This window comes from Ostrea edulis, chromosome 1 (assembly GCF_947568905.1).
Source record: "Ostrea edulis chromosome 1, xbOstEdul1.1, whole genome shotgun sequence".
In the NCBI taxonomy this organism is placed as follows: domain Eukaryota; kingdom Metazoa; phylum Mollusca; class Bivalvia; order Ostreida; family Ostreidae; genus Ostrea; species Ostrea edulis.
Genome location: NC_079164.1, coordinates 102119440 through 102139018, shown reverse-complemented (window position 1 = coordinate 102139018; position 19579 = coordinate 102119440). Strand labels below are relative to the sequence as shown.

The window sequence follows — 19579 nt, the reverse complement described above, 5'->3', positions numbered from 1 at the left end:
GAACAGCCAATTTACCTATTGTAATGCCTGAGATCTGCAGGACAGGCTGAGCTCATATCTCTTCCTCCCCTCCCCCTGGCAGGTGACTTCAGCACAGACAAAGCTGTCATTATTGACAGATATAGAAATACATGTAATGTTAAGGAGGCTAGATCAGAAATACAGTGTAAATTTTCAAGATTAGAAGTGAATGGTGAATCTAATATTTTATAAAGTTTTATTGCTTGAGCAGTCAAAATTATTCCCAAAACAAAGATTTAACAAAAATTATTCACAGTGGTGAAGTCACAGTATTGGTACAGCAAGAGAAATTTGCATTTTCATTGTCTGATTCTTGAAGGTTTTTGAGACTATTAATATTACAGATCTTTCGGATTTTCAGATATGGAATTCATTAGACTAATCCATTTTGCTCAAATTAATTTTTTTTTTAAAAAGAAAGTTATCAAAGAAAACTGCGCTTTAATCATTGCAAATGATAAATAATCATGTATGAATGCAGTTTGACTGCCATGATTCTTAAAAGAATCATGAATTATTTGTATCAAATATTTGAAACTTTTCTCCGTATTTGATAAATAAATGAGTGAGAAATTCTGTTGGGATGTGCAGTTCTACCTGAGCGATTCTGGTCCTGCAGTAGACAATTTATAAGGATGATAGATTACACGATGACATGCTGTCTGTCTGGTATTAGTCAGGTGTGTCATTGTGACATCACGCTGTCTGGGGGTCTCCTTTACAAGGACAAACTCATTCCATCTGTTGTCTTTTCATCAAGGCTGGAGCTTGATCAGCCACCAGAATAGGAGCTACCAAACAAAAAGCCGCTAACAAAGTAAAGGTGTTTAGAAATGATGTATGCATAAATAAACCATTGTGTGAGATGCAGTCTTGCGCTATTGACATTTGAGATGCATCAGGGGTTGTGTTGAATTTGTAATGTAATAGGTTTTGTTGTCAAGTTAAAGAAGTAAGGCCAAGTAAGTTTGATTCATATTCTACGTTTAACATTCCCTAACAGCTAGGAGTCAGACCAGGGGAGATTTAGTTTATGTCATTCCCTTACAGAAGTCAGACCAGGGGAGATTTAGTTTATGTCATTCCCTTACAGAAGTCAGACCAGGGGAGATTTAGTTTATGTCGTTCCCTAACAGAAGTCAGACCAGGGGAGATTTAGTTTATGTCGTTCCCTTACAGAAGTCAGACCAGGGGAGATTTAGTTTATGTCATTCCCTTACAGAAGTCAGACCAGGGGAGATTTAGTTTATGTCGTTCCCTTACAGAAGTCAGATCAGGGGAGATTTAGTTTATGTCGTTCCCTAACAGAAGTCAGACCAGGGGAGATTTAGTTTATGTCGTTCCCTTACAGAAGTCAGACCAGGGGAGATTTAGTTTATGTCGTTCCCTTACAGAAGTCAGACCAGGGGAGATTTAGTTTATGTCGTTCCCTTACAGAAGTCAGACCAGGGGAGATTTAGTTTATGTTTCTATGTCACTGATAAGGTGCTGCATTATCCAACACTGAAGTAAACATTTGCACGCCATGGGGAAAAAACTACTATGCTTCTTTTATATGTTTCAAAATGCAAAAATAAGTGGCATTTGAATGAATTTTCTATTATTAATTGAAGATTCACCTAATAACCTTTTTGTATATTACAGAGCCCAGCAATGGGGGATATGTCCTCTCAAGGAATGTCTGCAGGTAAGTGTGTTAGAGGCATTTCATAGGTACCTCTATTCCAAAAATTTGTATAGTGTTGCAACGTAGAGAAATCACAAAATGACATCCTAGCGTGACTGTGAGTATATTACACAGGTCAGGCAGGTAAGTGTGCTCAACCCAGGACAGGTCTGTGAATGCATGTGTATCCAAAGGCAATCAAGACATCACTACAGTTCCACACAAGATCAGAACAAGAGCAGGACTACAATTTCTATGATTATGAAGGTCTCAGATGACCCATATATTATGAAATTCACAGGGGTTTTTTAAGGGCCATGAATTTTTGGTAAAAATTGATACAATCTTTAAATATCTTTTCTACTCCTGAGTACATGGTTATAATGAGCAAGGGTGCCTCTACCAAAATTGTGAAATTCTTTGTCCTATGGTCAGATGTTATGATGTTGGGGTGGGGTTCTATTGATCATATATTGAATTTATATGTTTAAAAATCTCCTCTGATACTGGGAATCTAGCAGACAAACTAAGTACAAGTTTGTACTAAGTACAAGAATTTGATGTGTAAGGGTGCCTCTACCAAAATTGTGAAGTTCATGGCTCCTGGGTCAGTGGTTCAGGCCCTAGGGCGGGGCCCATATGGCCATATAGTGAAAACGATCTTAGAAAATCTTTTTCTCCACTCCCATATATATTTGAGAAAAAATAAATGCATGATTATGATGTCCATGAAGATATCTGTGCAAATTGTGAAAATCGTGGCTCCTGGGTCAAGAGTTCAGACCCTAGGGCGGAGCCAAAATGGCCATATAGTGAAAATGTATTAAATAATAGAAAATCTTCTCTACTGTCATATGTATATATGAGAAAAACTAAATGCATGATAATGATGATGGGTCAGGAGGGGTTTTTTTTTTGGGGGGGGGGGGGGGGGATGTCAATTTTTTTTATACCCCTGAGATCGGGGGGGGGCATATTGTTTCTGTCATTCTGTCTGAAACTTTAACCTTGCTAATAACTTTTGAACAGTAAGTGCAAGAGCTTTTATATTTCACATGAGTATTCCTTGTGACAAGACCTTTCCGTGGGTACCAACATTTTTGACTCTTGACCTTGGAGCTTGACCTTTAAGTTTGACTTACTTTTTTGAAACTTTAACCTTGCTAACTTTTGAATAGTGAGTGTTAGAACTTTGATATATCACAAGAGTATTTCTTGTGACAAGACATTTCCGTGGGTACTAAACCTTTTGACCTTGGCATTTGACCTATTTTTAAAAAATTGACATTGTTCATAACTTCTAAATGGTAAATATTAGAGCTTTCATCTTGCACATGAGCATTTCTTGTGACAAGATCTTTCTACTGGTACCAAGATATTTGTTCTTGTGATCTTGACCGTCTTTGGAATTGGCCATTATCAAAGGCATTTGTGTTTCACAAACACATCTTGTCTTATTCTGTAAATGAATAGGAATTGTGTGCATATTTTGAAAGATCATAAACATTTACACAAAAGACTCCATATTGAGGCTTAAATGCAAATATGAGACTCCCTGTGGCTATGATACTTGGGTGACCGTTAAGCCCAATGAGCCTCTTGCTCATAACACAATTAAAGGGTGTCACATGGCAGGACTACAAAATGGGCCTCTTTTTAATAACCTATACATGTCTATGACTGTCAAAGTCTGTCACAAAATATATCAATTTTGAATGTCGCTGACATGATTGTCCCTCAAAATTTTCCCAGTATTCTGTCAAAGATTTGTTGTACAACATATGTGATTCAAGCTTTAATAATTAGTTATACAAAGCTGTGTTCTTGTCATGCTTATTTATCTACACATGTAAGTTACCTGTAGCTTACTCAAAAAATCTGATTCAAGTAAAAAGATTCTATGAAGAAATTAGTGCGAGTATTTTCACTGAGAAGGTAGCAGTCGAAAAGACCTGCATGATTGCAAATATGCGATGAGTGCATGCATACTTCTGGACTCATTCGAGATGAACAAAAGAGAAGATGAATTGGGAAGAACTTTGGCTTTGTATCAGCTGTGTTACATTATATAGATAAAATAGAGTTTTATGTAAGCAAGAAAAACCTTGTGTAGCATTACACAAGGCCTCAGCTGACCACGTGTGAACACGAATATGATGAATCGGCTGACCACGTGTGAACACGAATGTGATGAATCGGCACACAGATATGAATGCTGCAGAACTGTGTTAATTTAAGTCAGAACACATGCAGCAGGTTGACAATAATGAAGAGCTCCAATTAAACGGCCGTACACCACCTGAACTGGTTTTTATGTCTCTAGCTTCATCATTGTTCATGTATTCAACTTGTGATTTCGGTGAAAGGTTTCAGGGACTGCGTTGTCCCATTTTCTTGTTGTGCTTTTTAGCTCACCTACAGCATAGAATCGAGTGAGTTTTCCTGTTTAAAGTTTGTTCAATTTGTAAAATGTTCAATATCTTCTCCAGAACCACTCGGCCATATTTCTAACCACACTTTAATTGACAGTATTGAAGCCAACATGACACAGATTACTATCGTTCCCATAACTGTGTCACTTTGCTTGCTTGAGCATGCAAATATTTGGGCCAAGCTATTAAAAGATTTCAATGAAACAGTTAGGATTTACTTTTGTTCTGAGAGACCAATCACATGGGGGGGGGGGGAATGGCATAGTGTGGTCCTCCAAACAAACCACATGGCTAATCAGTGAGAGAAATTTGCATGTTCAACCAAGCGAAGTGACATGCATGCTTTATGGGAACGATAGTATTTTTGTGTGGAGCTACTTAAGGGACACTTTGTCCGCTTGTTTCTTTGTGACACTAGAACTTTGTAAGAGATTATAAAAGTCCATCATTAATACCTATGCGTGAAGTTCTCTATTCCTTATTCCACAGGAATTAAATTGCAATGGATTATTTTTCTTCAAATGCTAGTAAATTGGATAACATCTAAAATTTTAGGCGAAACAGGATTATTAGATTCATATTTGTCATTGAATGCAGAAATGAATTGCACAGTCAGAGATCACACACAAAAATGGTTTGCGCTTCATGTGTATAAGCCTAAACATAAAAAATTTCTTAGAAAAATTAATATTCATAGATTGGGAAGAAAGACACTGATAAAGGTTTGTAATATAAAACGTGAAAGCATGTGACATCATAATGGGTGTCATTGTATCTATGCGAGATTGGCTCATCTTGAGAGGCTTTCTCATATGAGAAAATCCTAATTTTTTCTATTATAACTCTGGGATCTCCCAGATGGAGAAACCTTGAGAGATTAGCCAATGTGTCGTGTGACCACACCATTATGCAGTCAGCCATTGTCACATGACCACCACTATTATCCATTTCAAATTTATAGCACTTACACTGTCTTGATATTGATTTTAACAATATTTTTTTTCAATTTATGTAATTTTTATGGGAATAGCTTTTGTTTTTCAGTTTAACACCTGAATGGTAGACTATTTTCTTGTATGTTTTTTTTCTGTTATTCATTTCCACCTTAAAACACAGGTAAAGATTTTGATAACTGTCTTTCAACTAAATTTTCAAGATTGATGGGTATAATATAATTTATTAAAATCATATGGGATGACCTTATTGAATATTCTGGTCAGGGCAGTCCTTGGAGTGACCCAGGTGAGCATTGTGGCACTTTTTGGGCCTCTTGTTTTTAGGTGACAGTGAGTTTCTTCTCTTCACCAGTACATTTGTTGGAATACTGTCAATCCAATTGACATAGAGAGTAACCCCAAACTTATTGCAAAAGAATGTATTTTGTTAATGGGGTAAAAGGTCCACCATAATTTTAACAAAGGGAGATTTACATTTGAAATTCCTATGAGATTTACTATTGATTAGAGTGCACAACTCCTACCAATCAGGCTGAATTTCTGTTTAATTTTACCAACATTTATAAGCAGTTAAAAAGAAATTGAGGGAATACGATGACAACAATCATGTTCTTAAGAGCCAGTGAAATTTTTTTAATGTATCCTATCCAAATCTAATTATCCTGGCATATTTCAGTATCAATTTACAGAATCGCTGCCCTTTTGAATATTAAGGAGGAATGCTACCATCACTATAATGGCTAACTTCCTTTTAAAACATAACTGAAAATATAGATATCAGCAATATTTGTATATTCCTTTCTTTGATTACCTAGCTGGGTAGCTCAGTAGGTTAACACATCATCTGCTGATTGATCACCACTTCCAAGTCCAGCAAGGGTTTAAATTTTTTTTTTTTTAATTTACTTTCTACTGAAATTGCATTTTATGACCAAAATAAGTTAAATTTGAAAGTTTTCAGTATCAAAATATTAACATTCATATCCTCCACTTTTCATTCAAATCAGATATGGTGTGTTATTCCTTCTTAATCACCATGTTAACCTTACTTGGTAATTTACAAAATTCTGCTGTACATGTATCATAAGATGGTTTGTTCTTGGTGATTGGTAACCTTTTTTCTTGGAAAATTGCTCAAGAATATTTTCTTTGATAATTATGTCTCCCCTCTTCCAGGGGGAGACATATTGTTTTTAGCTCACCTGAGCTGAAAGCTCAAGTGAGCTTTTCTGATTGCCTGTTGTCCATCCGTCTGTCTGTAAACTTTTCTCATTTTCGACTTCTCTAGAACCACAGGGCCAATTTCAACCACACTTGACGGAAAGCATCCTTTGGTGAAGGGCTTTCACGTTCTTTCAAATGAAGGGTCATGCCCTCTTCAAAGGGGAGATAATCACAAAAATGCGAAAATAAGATGGTGTCATTTAAATATCTTCTTCTTAAGACCCACTGGGCCAGAAGAGCTGAAATTTACATGAAAGCTTCCTATTATAGTGGAAAATCAAGTTTGTTAAATTCATGACCCCTGGAAGTAGGGTGGGGCCACAATAGGGGATCAAAGTTTTACATACAAATATATAGGAAAAATCTTTAAAAATCTTCTTCTCAAGAACCATTGGGCCATAGAAGTTTACATTTACTTAAAAGCTTCCTGACATAATGCAGATTTAAGTTTGTAAAAATCATGGCCCCTGGGGGTAGGTTGGGGCTACAATAGGGATCAAAGTTTTACATGCGAATATATAGGGAAAATCTTTAAATATGAGCGATGTGGCCCATGGGCTTCTTGTTGTACTTTCTGTCTGTCACAAAATCTTGTGAATGCTTCTTCTCCTATGTGGATTATCTGATAGACTTGAAACTCTGTACAATGCTTCACTGCCATTTGTAGATGTACATATTGTTGGGACAGGAGGATCCAATAATTTTCCTAAAAGTAATAGTGGATCTAAGAGAGGTGGAGGATTTAAAATAGCTTGAAAACACTTCTCCTATATGGGTTATCTGATAGACTTAGAAATTTGTACAATGCTTCATTGCCATTTGTAGTTGTGCATATTGTCAGGATGTGAAGGTCCAATAATTGTCTTGAAAGTTATAGTGGGGTCTAAGAGGGATGGAAATTGCAAAACAGCTTGTGAACACTTCATGTATATGGCTTTTTGTATAGCCTTGAAATTTTGTACAATACTTCATTATCATTTAATGATGTTTACATTGTTCTGAACCAGGAATGTAATATTTTCTTACAATTTACAATTGATCAAAGAGGAGTGTTTAATAGCGTGTTTTTCATACTGGTACTTCAGCATAACAGTCATTATTTTTGTATCATAAATAACAATTGCATTGGTCACATCAATGTTGAATCTTCTCCATTTTCTGCCTCATTCACAAAATGCACTTCATAATGTCCATGTTCTTGCTCATGCTTTCTCCTCCATACCATGCTGTACATTAAGGGGAGAGGGGTGTAATTTGGATAACTTTCAATTTTGGAGGTTGGGGAGACATTTGTGTTTTTATGCCCCTGCCACAAAGTGGTTGGGGCATATAGTTTTACCCTTGTCTGTCCTTCCGTGACACCCAGTTTTCCAGGCTTTCTTTCTAAACAGGTTGAAATATTGAATTGATTTCTTTTGTATGCAGGTGTATATTGATGAGTTGCAGATTGAATTTGAGTTTTGTTCTGGTTCGTTGATTTTTTTTATGGAGTTGTGCCCCTTTATGACCAGTTTTCTGGCCTTTTTTTTTCTAAACGCGTTGAGATATTGAATTGATTTTTCATATGCAGGTGTATATTGATATGAGTTAGAGATCAAATTTGAGATTTGTTCTGGTTTATTGATTATTGATGGAGTTGTGCCCCTTTTTTAAGTATGTATTTATTATATGGCTGTTCAAACATATAAAGGATTGATGTTGAGTTTTTCATTGTACTAAATGTGTGTAACATACAATCTGAATAACACGTACATCCAATGCTATACTTAGATGGATTTCCTACGGGAGCATTTGTGTCCTGCCGACACATCTAGTTTTAAACAACAAATTATATTCAGTTTCGTTCAATCTTAAGCTAAGTCAAATTTTTCATCCCGTCCCAATCCTGCAAGGAAGACATAGGTAAGCATAAACTGACCATTTGTCCATAGGTAAAACATGCAGCATAAACTGACCATTTGTCCATAGATAAAACATTTAGCATAAACTGACCATTTGTATATAGGTAAAACATGTAGCATAAACTGACCATTTGTCCATAGGTAAAACATGCAGCATAAACTGACCATTTGTGTATAGGTAAAACATGTAGCATAAACTGACCATTTGTCCATAGGTAAAACATGCAGCATAAACTGACCATTTGTCCATAGGTAAAACATGTGGCATAAACTGACCATTTGTATATAGGTAAAACATGTGGCATAAACTGACCATTTGTCCATAGGTAAAACATGTAGCATAACCTGACCATTTGTCCATAGGTAAAACATGTAGCATAAACTGACCATTTGTCCATAGGTAAAACATGTAGCATAAACTGACCATTTGTCCATGCAGCATAAACTGATTATTTGTCCATAGGTAAAACATGCAGCATAAACTGACCATTTGTGTATAGGTGAAACATGCAGCATAAACTGACCATTTGTATATAGGTAAAACATGTAGCATAAACTGACCATTTGTGTATAGGTAAAACATGTAGCATAAACTGGCTGATTGATTTGACAACATAGCCTATTATACAACATAGCCGCACACCACTTATTAGTGTTCATGTTTCTGTTAATTTCTTGCTCTTTTTGAATGGAGCTTTTGACTTGGTCAAAATTTTTGTTTGGAGTAAACTGAAACAATTCCATTAATTCAGGAAAAAAGTAACAGATCTGTGGGCTCAAACCCGAGACAACACGCTTCCCAAACAAACACGCTATCTAACTCCAAGCCTAAAAAATTACAGAATACTGTAAATTGTATCTACTAACTAAAGCTTACCACTAATGTAACTGTTATAAAGAAAAGTTGTCCATATGTTTGATTAACACAAAAATTTTAAAAAAAATCATCCAGTTTTATAATTTTGCACCAATGAAATAACAAACTATTGGCCCCATCAAACAATATTGAAAGGGCATTCCGAGTGATTTCCCTTTGCTCCATCATTCCGAGTGATTTCCCTTTGCTCCATCATTCCGAGTGATCTCCCTTTGCTCCATCATTCCGAGTGATAACCCTTTGCTCCATGGACAGTCAGCATGATAATTATGATGTGACAATTTTTCGTATACTATGCCAAAACAGTAGTCAGAGTCAAAATCCTGGGAACTATTTTTTCATAGTATACTCAGAAAGGAACAGTATCATACAAATGTTAGTTGCCCCTTCTTCTCACCACAGCAGGTTTTTGAAATTGTTTAACAAATAATAACTTAATCTCTCTGTCAGCAAAAAAAGTGATGGATTTTCTTATTTTTCTCCACAGCACTGAATCTATATCTCCAAAAGTATTGCTTTTAAAAGAACCCTTCAATTTACCATAACTCTTGCTACCATACTGTAGGTTAGGATAAGTGGAATTAATCTCTGTTTATCATACAGAATTGACACGTAATTCATATTATTTCAATGTATTACAGAATTCATTAAAACTGAAACAGTTGAAATATTTCTTAATCAGCTTTCATGCAGAGTAGTTATGAAAATGTCCTTTGTCACAGAACACGGAAATGTTGGTCTTACATAAAAATAAAAAATTTAAAAAGGTCTGCTCCAGTAACCTAATTGGTCAGTTAACCTGTCGCTAACACAGACAGCCCCCCATAGTAAATCTTGTTGATAATCTGAGTCTTGAGTGCCAAATGCATTATGTAAACTATAACTACCGTGGTACTACGCAGTATATTTACCTGGTATTGGATTGAGATCAATCACCTGAGAGTAAAGATGAAATTTCTGAAGAGAGAGATATAAATGTTATAAAACTGTACAGGATTTAGTTTATGTGGGTTAATCCTGATCATCGGCTACAGGGAAAAGATCTAACTGCGATGTTACCTGCAGAGATCATTAAATTCTATCAGGTAACACTCGCATGCAGGAGGTCACACGAGGCACAAAACAATTAGTTTCTGCCTCTGGTTACCTGTCTCAAATGACTTTATAAAAGTCTTGAAACTAGGATGTAGTTTGTTCGGCCTTGAAGGTACTCCATAATTGGGTCAGAGTTATGTAATAGATGTCTAGCCTCGAAGCAGAAAGAGTGTATGACTAGAGTGAGGGGTTTTTTCTGCCAACAGTGTGAGCTTTTTGGCATTTCTAAAATTGAAATATGTCAAATATTTTCACTGGAAAACATAGTTAGGACGTACAAGTAGTTTGGACAGGGATACTGTTCCGAGCCATGATTCTGCACACAGGTAAGAGGTGTCTGTGATGGGAAGGACAAGGGCCCCATTTCTTGGGTGGGACAGCAATGTCTGATTATTTTTAGATGTGCCTATTGATTTCTGTGTGTAACGATACGGGGAGATGCAGATATGCACATTTAGCAGGCAGACATCCTGCACAATTTTTACTATCTGCTAGTTTACATCTGCTGTGAACATATTCAAATTACCATATTTCACTCATAAACTGCATTTTGTTTATGTGACAGTGAATGGTGTTACATAATAGGCTCTTTTCTTTTAATTTTGTTACATCGCATGTATTAATTAATATCACAATCCGGTAAGGTCAATGAAATGCAGTGGAAAACCTGAAAATAAAACACACCTTTTGTTCACTGTGGGATTGACATTCAAATGAAAAATTCGGCACATAAAAACACAGGTGGTGCTTGTTAATTAAGACATCTTTTGACGGTGAAATAACCAGATTATTTGTTTCTGTAGAATGTCACTTCCCTTTAAGAATCGCTGATATGTCAATATGATAACTCCTTGTCAGTCATGTTTAAAGTAAAACAGAAATTCTTTGTTCTGTCATCACCATACATTTCAAAATCTTAAAAACTCAAAGCTAATGCATCTTTATTTTACCAAATAAAACTAATTCATATTTTTCATTACAAAGTGTCACATGGAATTCAAATTTGAATTTACAGCAGATTATGCCACAATCTCCTATTAATCTCCGAGTTTGGTTCCACTTGAATACAGAATTTCACTTAATTACAGACTTTATCTTTAGTCATATATAATATGTCTTGTTGTATACTAAGATACTGTGTAAATATCAAGGAATTTATATAAATGAAACAGTTTTGTGGATTAGTCATTTAGAAATAGGACATAGTTACTAGTATGTTCTATTTATAAATGACTAAACTTCGTACCACTGTAGTTACTACATGGATGTCCTTTTTATGAATGACTATCTCGGATACAGGTACCACTTTAGTTACTAAGTCCCATTTATAAGACTAATTTTCTATTCCACCTTTACTATGTCCCATTTATAAGACTAATTTTCTATTCCACCTTTACTATGTCCCATTTATAAGACTAATTTTCTATTCCACCTTTACTATGTCCCATTTATAAGACTAATTCCCTATTCCACCTTTACTATGTCCCATTTATAAGACTAATTCCCTATTCCACCTTTACTATGTCCCATTTATAAGACTAATTCCCTATTCCACCTTTACTATGTCCCATTTATAAGACTAATTCCCTATTCCACCTTTACTATGTCCCATTTATAAGACTAATTCTCTATTCGACCTTTACTTACTTTATTTATCCATTGGTAACTACAGATTAAGAGATTACTAGTCATTTATAAACAGGATGTATTAACTAAAATGGTATGAATAATTAGTCAATAGTACATATTAACTAAAATGGTATAAAGAATTAGTCATATGAAATAGGACATTATAGTAACGAAAGGGATATAGAAGATTGCATTAGTCATTCATTAGATAGGACACAGTAATATAACAAAAGCTGGTATAAAGATTTAATCATTAGATCACCTGAGTAAACTCGGAACGACCTATTGCAATACGCCGGTTTCGAGATACGTCCGAGTTATTTCCCTTTGGAGAACTCTCAAACATAGTAAGGCACGATTGAATTTGTTTACACGCGGGAGTGGGACAGATATTCATCACAGCGTAAGTGAATGTACTCGGTAAGTTTATCATACGCTGTTTGATAACCCGAATTTGACTGATACACAAACTAAGTAAGTGATAAGTATTTAGGGAGTAATTAAATACATAGAATTCTTAAACTATCACGTTATTTTGTTGGTCATAAGTACCATATCCAAGATATTTCTTGCAAATATGACATTGTATGTTTCCACTTCGGTAAAACATTTCTTTCGATAGTATTTTGTATTTCCCACATTTACATATTTAAAGAGAAGCCGCTTTTAATACATTTCATCGTCTTCCTCGTTGGTTGTATATCCACTCTGTCCCACTTAGGCATTCAAAGTTCCACTAAATGCACCTCCTATAAAGAAGAGTTCGTATCTCGAAACTGGCGTATTGGTTGTTGTCCATTGACGGGGATGGTGTGTTCCAGAAATCCAAAAATGAATCAATAAAAATAGATACATACGTGTATCATCCAGTGCTAGTCAATCTTTTATTGAACTTGTACATTAAAAATAATTGCCTACAAATATTAGCAGTATCATATTAAAAAACTACAAAGATGTCCAACAGAAGGGGGGGGGGTGTCCAATCCCCAGAATCCCCCTCTAGATCCACCATTTGGATGGAGAGTATATTTAAAGGCAAACACTGGCGTGTGGGTATTACTGTCTTACGACAGCATCTAGTTTATGAATAATATATAGTAACTAAAGGTGTACACTTAGTCATATATAGATTTTTGATGGAAAAGAATAGGTATCTAAAGTTAGCAATCTTTTTTTTTTTCCATCTTCAGTTATTGTGGGTTTTATTTATTCTTTTTTATTTTTTTATTTATCATATACTCATCACCTATTTTTATAGCCCCATAAAGTTGTTCATTGACAGAGTCAGTGAGGTACAGATGATGTTACACATTGAATTCATTGACTGAGATGTGGGGTACAGATGGTGTTACACATTGACTGAGATGTGGGGGTACAGATGATGTTACACATTGACTGAGATGTGGGGTACAGATGATTTTATACATTGACTGAGATGTGGGGTACAGATGATGTTACACATTGACTGAGATGTGGGGTACAGATGATGTTACACACTGACTGAGATGTGGGGTACAGATGATGTTACACATTGACTGAGATGTGGGGGTACAGATGATGTTACACATTGAATTCATTGACTGAGATGTGGGAGTACAGATGATGTTACACATTGACTGAGATGTGGGGGTACAGATGATGTTACACATTGACTGAGATGTGGGGTACAGATGATGTTACACATTGACTGAGATGTGGGGGTACAGATGATGTTACACATTGACTGAGATGTGGGGTACAGATGATGTTACACATTGAATTCATTGACTGAGATGTGGGGTACAGATGATGTTACACATTGACTGAGATGTGGGGGTACAGATGAGATGATGTTACACATTGACTGAGATGTGGGGGTACAGATGATTTTACACATTGAGTTCATTGACTTAGGTGTGGGGGTACAGATGATTAATGACCCTGAGATGCACAGTACACCCAGAAAATAAAATACTTCTCAGTGAAGCCTGCTTCTCAGTCCAGTTTTTCTTGGTCCATTCACTCTGTCCTTCACAGTGAAGCCTGCTTCTCAGTCCAGTTTTTCTTGGTCCATTCACTCTGTCCTTCACAGTGAAGCCTGCTTCTCAGTCCAGTTTTTCTTGGTCCATTCACTCAGTCCTTCACAGTGAAGCCTCCTTCTCAGTCTGGGTGTACTCAGTCCTAGTATTGCTTGGAACACACTACATTGAAGTTCCCCAATGTCAGCTTCTATAAAGCATCGTTAGCTGTAATTGCTGTAAAGCATCGTTAGCTGTAATTGCTGTAAAGCATCGTTTGCTGTAAGAGACTGCCAACAATGCACATAAAGGAGAAGCTTTGAAAATATTATTTTCGTTTGGGCTTAAAAAAGAGGAATAGATGGTGTGATATGTTAAAGTTATATAATAAGATTCGCATTACATAATATTGGATTATGTATCTTTTTCTGCAGCTTGTATTGTCAGCTTCCTGCCATCAGGCCATTCTAAGCAGATTCAAATGTTACAACCTAATTCTGTGTGTGTGACAGTCTCGATCTGTCTTGTCCTGCAGATTTATTTTAGCCACAAAAGTACATACAACTGCCATTTATTCATCCAAGGTCAAATAAAACCAACCTAATGAGAAAATAATGGATCGAAACATTTACTATCTGAAAAGACCTAGGAAAAAAACAGATAAATTTTTTGGTATGACCTTGGTGCTGATTCTGGGTCGTTATGCAATAGTATTGATCGTCCAATTGCAGTGGCAGTTTAAATCTATGAGGCATCGCTCCTTGAAGCTCTCGGGAGCACTTCTTCTCTGCACTTGAAATGTTCAGAGATCTTTTCATTCATAGTGACAAAATTGTGTGTAAAGAAAAAAATTCTAACTTAATTTAAAGTTTGAACTTGACACTTATTTCCACCCGCTGAAATCCAACTGCTTCTATAATCACTTTAACTACACCTAGAGTCTAAAAAGTGAGAGTCACTTTCAAATGTATATTAGCTTTTAAGAATAAAAAGAAGGGAATAAAGTTACAAGGAGTCAGCATCTTGCTGAATAGTCCTGATTTATTTTCATATGTAGAATTTGTGTACATTTTCAATTTTCGTTTTATTCAGGTATAAAATATATCACAGAATGTCATGAATATATATAAAGGATTGAAACTTGTCACATAACCCCAGCCCTATGCAATTTAACAAAAATTAGATATAGTGGCAGATGACATACAGTTGATATTATACCTAGGGATGGACCATATAAACTTATCTTCAAGTTTATTTCCAAAAGGGATCTTTATGTTATAACACAGTAGTTTCAGCTTTAAGTGTTGCATAATATGCTTGAATATTTACAATTTGAATACTAGGTTGAAATCAAAGGAGAAATGTAGTAATTACTAATGAAAATATGCTCTATATTTAGAATGAAAAGGATTATGCTTCAGAAACACACCCCTAGTTCAGTTGGACTAAGGTTTTTTTGTTTTGCATTATTTTGGGGTTTTGTTTGGTACAGGTTTTTTTTTTTAAAAATTGGTTGATAAAGTTTAGACAGTTTTTGTTTGGTACAGATTATAGACAGTTTTTGTTTGGTACAGGTTATAGACAGTTTTTGTTTGGTACAGGCTACAGACAGTTTTTGTTTGGTACAGGTTATAGACAGTTTTTGTTTGGTACAGGTTATAGACAGGTTTTGTTTGGTACAGGTTATATTAGATAGTGTTTGTTTGGTACAGGTTATAGACAATTTTTGTTTGGTACAGGTTATATAGACAGTTTTTGTTTGGTACAGGTTATAGATAGTTTTTGTTTGGTACAGGTTATATTAGATAGTGTTTGTTTGGTACAGGTTATAGACAATTTTTGTTTGGTACAGGTTATATAGACAGTTTTTGTTTGGTACAGGTTATAGATAGTTTTTGTTTGGTACAGGTTATAGACAGTTTTTGTTTGGTACAGGTTATAGACAGTTTTTGTTTGGTACAGGTTATAGACAGTTTTTGTTTGATACAGGTTATAGACAGTTTTTGTTTGGTACAGGTTATAGACAGTTTTTGTTTGGTACAGGTTATAGACAGGTTTTGTTTGGTACAGGTTATAGACAGTTTTTATTTGGTACAGGTTATAGACAGTTTTTGTTTGGTACAGGTTATATAGATAGTTTTTATTTGGTACAGGTTATTTAGATAGTTTTTGTTTGGTACAGGTTATAGACAGTTTTTGTTTGGTACAGGTTATAGACAGTTTTTGTTTGATACAGGTTATAGACAGTTTTTGTTTGGTACAGGTTATAGACAGTTTTTGTTTGGTACAGGTTATAGACAGGTTTTGTTTGGTACAGGTTATAGACAGTTTTTATTTGGTACAGGTTATAGACAGTTTTTGTTTGGTACAGGTTATATAGATAGTTTTTATTTGGTACAGGTTATTTAGATAGTTTTTGTTTGGTACAGGTTATAGACAGTTTTTGTTTGGTACAGGTTAGGCCAATTCAACTTAATTAGTAGATTATCATCCAGGGTCAACAAAAAGTATGGGGCGGGTGGGAGGATTTTATTTTTTTATTTTTATTTTCTGAGAAAAATATTAAAGACAAACGAATTTTTTTTCAACAGATGCGCATCATTTAATGCCAGGTGGATATCAATCTATGCTATTTTCACAGACGAATTCTAGGTTAAGCTTTAATTTCAAACAGAAATATACCTAACTTCTTCAAGATTTACGCCTGTAAAAACGTGAGAAATTAAGAAACCATATAGATATATTTTCTTCGCATGGCTTTTCACGATGCTATACCGGAAATGTAAACAAGAAGTGTTAAATACCGGAGTCGGAAATGAAAATATTCCAGAAATCGTAAAATAAAAAAAATCGTGGCGGGCCAATTTTTGAGGGGCGGGCGGGGATGATAATCTATCAATTAAGTTGAATTGGCCTTATAGACATTTTTAGGCCACTTGAGTGAACTTATGTTTTGCTAAGATACCAAAATTGATGGGAATAACTCATCTTTATGCTATCATAATTCCAAATCTAGTCATTTTGATCAATTTGAGAACAACATCTGCTTTGTATTGGAATTTTTGCACAAAACATACTTAATCTGGAACCAACGCATAACTGTCAATTTTGTTTAGCAAACAGCTGTGATGTACAACGTTTCTTAGTGAAAAAATATATTCATTCTTTTTTGTACTGAAAACCAATTCTCACCAGGTACTATGATATATCATAAAACTGAGATATTCTCAAATTAATAAATAAGTGAGATGGGAGACCCTGGTATTGCTTGTGAATTTTGATTTAAAGCCCCATCATTCTCTGTTGAACCTTGTCTCAAATAATGTCCCAAAAATATATGGCCTTTTTATGCAGAATTATGATTATGTAATTTTGTGCTAAATAGATTTATAATTCTGTGTTTTTGGAGACAAGTGTCTGCAGTTAACATAAAATTAAAAATCCTGTAATGCAGATTGGATGCAAATTTTCTGCGCTCTAATTAGATCTGCAAACGTGTAACGAACTTTGTCTTTGTCCTCCATATGCTTCCCGGCAGTTCCTTAATATCTCACCTTTCCACTGCTGATGCTCTTCAGTTCATTGTCATAACTATCTAGTCTATTTTTCTATGTTATTACCTGTATTTGTTTTTACAAGTAGTTGCTTTGAAGCAGTCGGTTTTCTTTTCTTTTCTTTTTTTTTCTTTTTTTCTTTTTTTTTCTTTTTTTTTTTTTTTTTTTTTGTCACCTTTAGGTTGATCTAAGACAATTTATTTTTGAAATATGGCCCTATATTACATGGCAAATGGGAGCAAGATTTATGAAGACCTAGACTCTTTAGCAGGAATGGTTCACGAACAAAACATCACCTGCAGATTTGCAGACCCCGATTTATCATACTTATATGTGCCCCAATGATGAATTTGTCATGTTACGAGTAATGTGTGCCTGTTCAGAGTGTTGCATAATCCATAACTCTGACAGGTTATTACTGTTAAAAAAAATACAGGTAAGGTACCCAGAACATTAATGTGAAAAGTACAATATTTAGAATACCCAGTATATTGTAAAAAGTACAGTAAAATACCCGGTATATTGTAAAAAGTACAGTAAAATACCTGGTATATGGTAAAAAGTACAGTAAAATACCTGGTATATTGTAAATAGTGCAGTAAAATACCTGGTATATTGTAAAAAGTACAGTAAAATACCTGGTATATTGTAAATAGTGCAGTAAAATATCTGGTATATTTTTAAATAGTACAGTAAAATACTTGGTATATTGTAAAAAGTACAGTAAAATACCCAGTATATTGTAAAAAGTACAGTAAAATACCTGGTATATTGTAAAAAGTACAGTAAAATTCCTGGTATATTGTAAAAAGTACAGCAAAATACCTGTATATTTTTAAATAGTACAGTAAAATACCTGGTATATTTTTAAATAGTACAGTAAAATACCTGGTATATTTTTTAATAGTACAGTAAAATACCTGGTGTATTGTAAAAAGTACAGTAAAATACCTGTACAATGGTTTTTTAAAAAGTACAGCAAAATACCTGGTATATTGTAAAAAGTACAGTAAAATACCTGTACAATTGTTTTTTAAAAAGTACAGCAAACTACTCGGTATATTGTAAAAAGTACAGTAAAATACCTGATACATTGTAAAAAGTACAGCGTAATAAGTGTAAAAATGTAAAAAGTGCAGGAAACCCCCAATACATATGTTAAAAGTGTAGGAAAACCCCAATGCATATGTTAAAAGTGTAGGAAATCCCCAATGCATGCGTAAAAAGTGTAGGAAAACCCCCAATATGTATGTTAAAAGTGCAGGAAAACAGTCAATACGTATGTAAGAAATGCATTAAAAACTCCAATGCATATGTAGAAAGTAGGGAAATCCCCAATGTGTATGTTTAAAGTACAGGAAAACAATCAATGCATGTGTATGTAAAAAGTGTAGGAAAAACCCCAATGCGTGTGTAAAAAGTGTAGGGAAACCCCCAATGTGATGTAAAAAGTGCAGGAAAAACCCCAATGCGTATAAGCTAGTGTAGGAAAAAACCCAATGCGTATGTAAAAAGTGTAGGAAAAGCCTCCAATACGTATGTAAAAAGTGTAGAAAAAACCCCAATGCGTATGTATAAAGTGCAGGAAAACCTACAATGTGTATAAAAAGTACAGAAACAAGCATGCGGATTAACCCCTGTACTGATGTTAAAAGTGCAGCAAGTAAATCCTGGTATTGGTGTTTAAAGTACAAGAAAACCTTATATGTTTTATTTTGTAACACTGTATGTGTACATATTGTAATGTTTTGTATTTTGTAACACTTTATATGTACATATTGTAATGTTTTGTATATTTTAACTCTTTATATGTACATATTGTAATGATGTTCATATTTTGTAACACTGTATGTGTACATATTGTAATGTTTTGTATTTTGTAACACTGTATGTGTACATATTGTAATGTTTTGTATTTTGTAACACTGTATGTGTACATATTGTAATGTTTTGTATTTTGTAACACTGTATGTGTACGTATTGTAATGTTTTGTATTTTGTAACACTTTATATGTACAAATTGTAATGATGTTTTGTATTTTGCTGCCCTAGTGGGCTATTTAATTATAAATGCTGAATTATCAAATTCTACTTTAGATTGATACAGTATGTCATATTTTTGTATCTTGGTGTGTAATTTGATGAAATTATTTTTTCACAATGGAGGGATGGGGGGGGGGGGGGGGGACAAAAACATGGCATGGTGTTTGTGTGTGTGTGTATTTAT

At 34.7% G+C, this 19579-nt stretch overlaps 1 protein-coding gene across 1 annotated transcript in view; it reads left to right on the top strand.

The window, feature by feature from the left end:
* The window catches only part of LOC125669215 (zinc finger transcription factor lin-29-like), a 107474-nt gene that overhangs the window by 52327 nt on the left and 35568 nt on the right, over positions 1 to 19579 (top strand). The window contains exon 3 of the mRNA XM_056141530.1: positions 1666 to 1708. Within this exon, the coding sequence (XP_055997505.1) occupies positions 1666 to 1708 (43 nt within the window). The remainder of the gene's footprint in view (positions 1 to 1665; positions 1709 to 19579) is intronic.